The sequence below is a fragment of the Penaeus monodon genome, chromosome 34 (genome assembly GCF_015228065.2).
Source record: "Penaeus monodon isolate SGIC_2016 chromosome 34, NSTDA_Pmon_1, whole genome shotgun sequence".
NCBI classification, from domain to species: domain Eukaryota; kingdom Metazoa; phylum Arthropoda; class Malacostraca; order Decapoda; family Penaeidae; genus Penaeus; species Penaeus monodon.
The window spans coordinates 25,113,381-25,114,444 of record NC_051419.1 but is presented as its reverse complement, the minus strand read 5'-3'; the positions used below and the strand labels follow the sequence as shown (position 1 = coordinate 25,114,444).

The window sequence follows — 1,064 nt, the reverse complement described above, 5'->3', positions numbered from 1 at the left end:
TAATCCGGAGGCCCGGGGGGAGTGTTGGGTACAGCTTACGGTCTAAACGTTGTGTAATCCGTAAATCTACAATGGGGATTACATGGGTGCGAACACACAGGCTCTCCGGGGATGTCTGAGAGCCGGGGGAGGGGGGGAGGGAGGGGGGAGGGACGGTCGGGGGAGGGGAGTGGAGGGCGGAGGACGGGGAGGGGTAATGAGTTGGGGGGGCGGGGTGGTGGTGGGGGAGGGTGGGGGGGAAAGTGGGAGGGGAGGGGGAAAAGGGGGGGAGGGGAGGGAAGTTTTTTTTTTTTTGGGGGAAAGGGGGGTGGAAGGGGGGGGGGGAGGGGAAGGAGGGGGGTTTATGTGGAGGTATCAGGGTGATTTCTGTAACGTTCTTTTCTGCCTGTTGTCGTTGATGTTGTGCGGGAGTTTGTATTTTCTACGGATGTGTTTTGTGTTTGATGTCCGTTGCCCGCCGTCTGCCCCGCCCTAACGCCTCTCTCTCCCGCAGGTGAAGATCTGGTTCCAGAACCGCCGCTCCAAGTACAAGAAGCTGTACAAGGCCGCCCAGAACGGTCAGCTGCCGGGCGTGGACGCCGCTGACATCGCCGCTGACCTCGGCGCCAACCTCGCCCAGATGGTCAGCGGCCCCGAGTCCCCCAGCTCCCCGGCGCCCACCGAGCACGCCCACGAGCACCCGCCCTCGTCCGTGGGCGGCGGCGACGGCAACGGCCCCCTCTCCCCCCCGCCCGAGCACCAGGAGCGCCCGCAGTCGCAGACGCCCACCGTGTCCAGCCACGGCGCCGACATGAGCACGCCCATGATGTCGGGCGCCCAGAGGGAGATGATGGTGTCGCCGCCCGTGGCCACGCCCAAGGACATGGCGCCCATGAACGCCGCCGCCGCCATGGTGGCGTGCGAGCAGCAGCGGCGCGAGCAGCCGCCCATGATGCACCCGCACCACCAGTGGGACCCCGCCCACTACATGTCCTACTGGAACCACTACGGCGACATGGCCGCCCACCAGATGAACCACCAGATCATGACCTAAGCGGCGGCCAGGCGCTTGTTGCTTGTTGACC

At 65.6% G+C, this 1,064-nt stretch overlaps 1 protein-coding gene across 1 annotated transcript in view; it reads left to right on the top strand.

Moving 5' to 3' along the window:
• The window catches only part of LOC119594657 (homeobox protein DLX-6-like), a gene marked incomplete at its 3' end in the record, with an annotated part of 16,769 nt that extends 15,705 nt beyond the window's left edge, over nt 1-1,064 (top strand). The window contains 1 exon segment of the mRNA XM_037943707.1: nt 494-1,064. Within this exon segment, the coding sequence (XP_037799635.1) occupies nt 494-1,033 (540 nt within the window).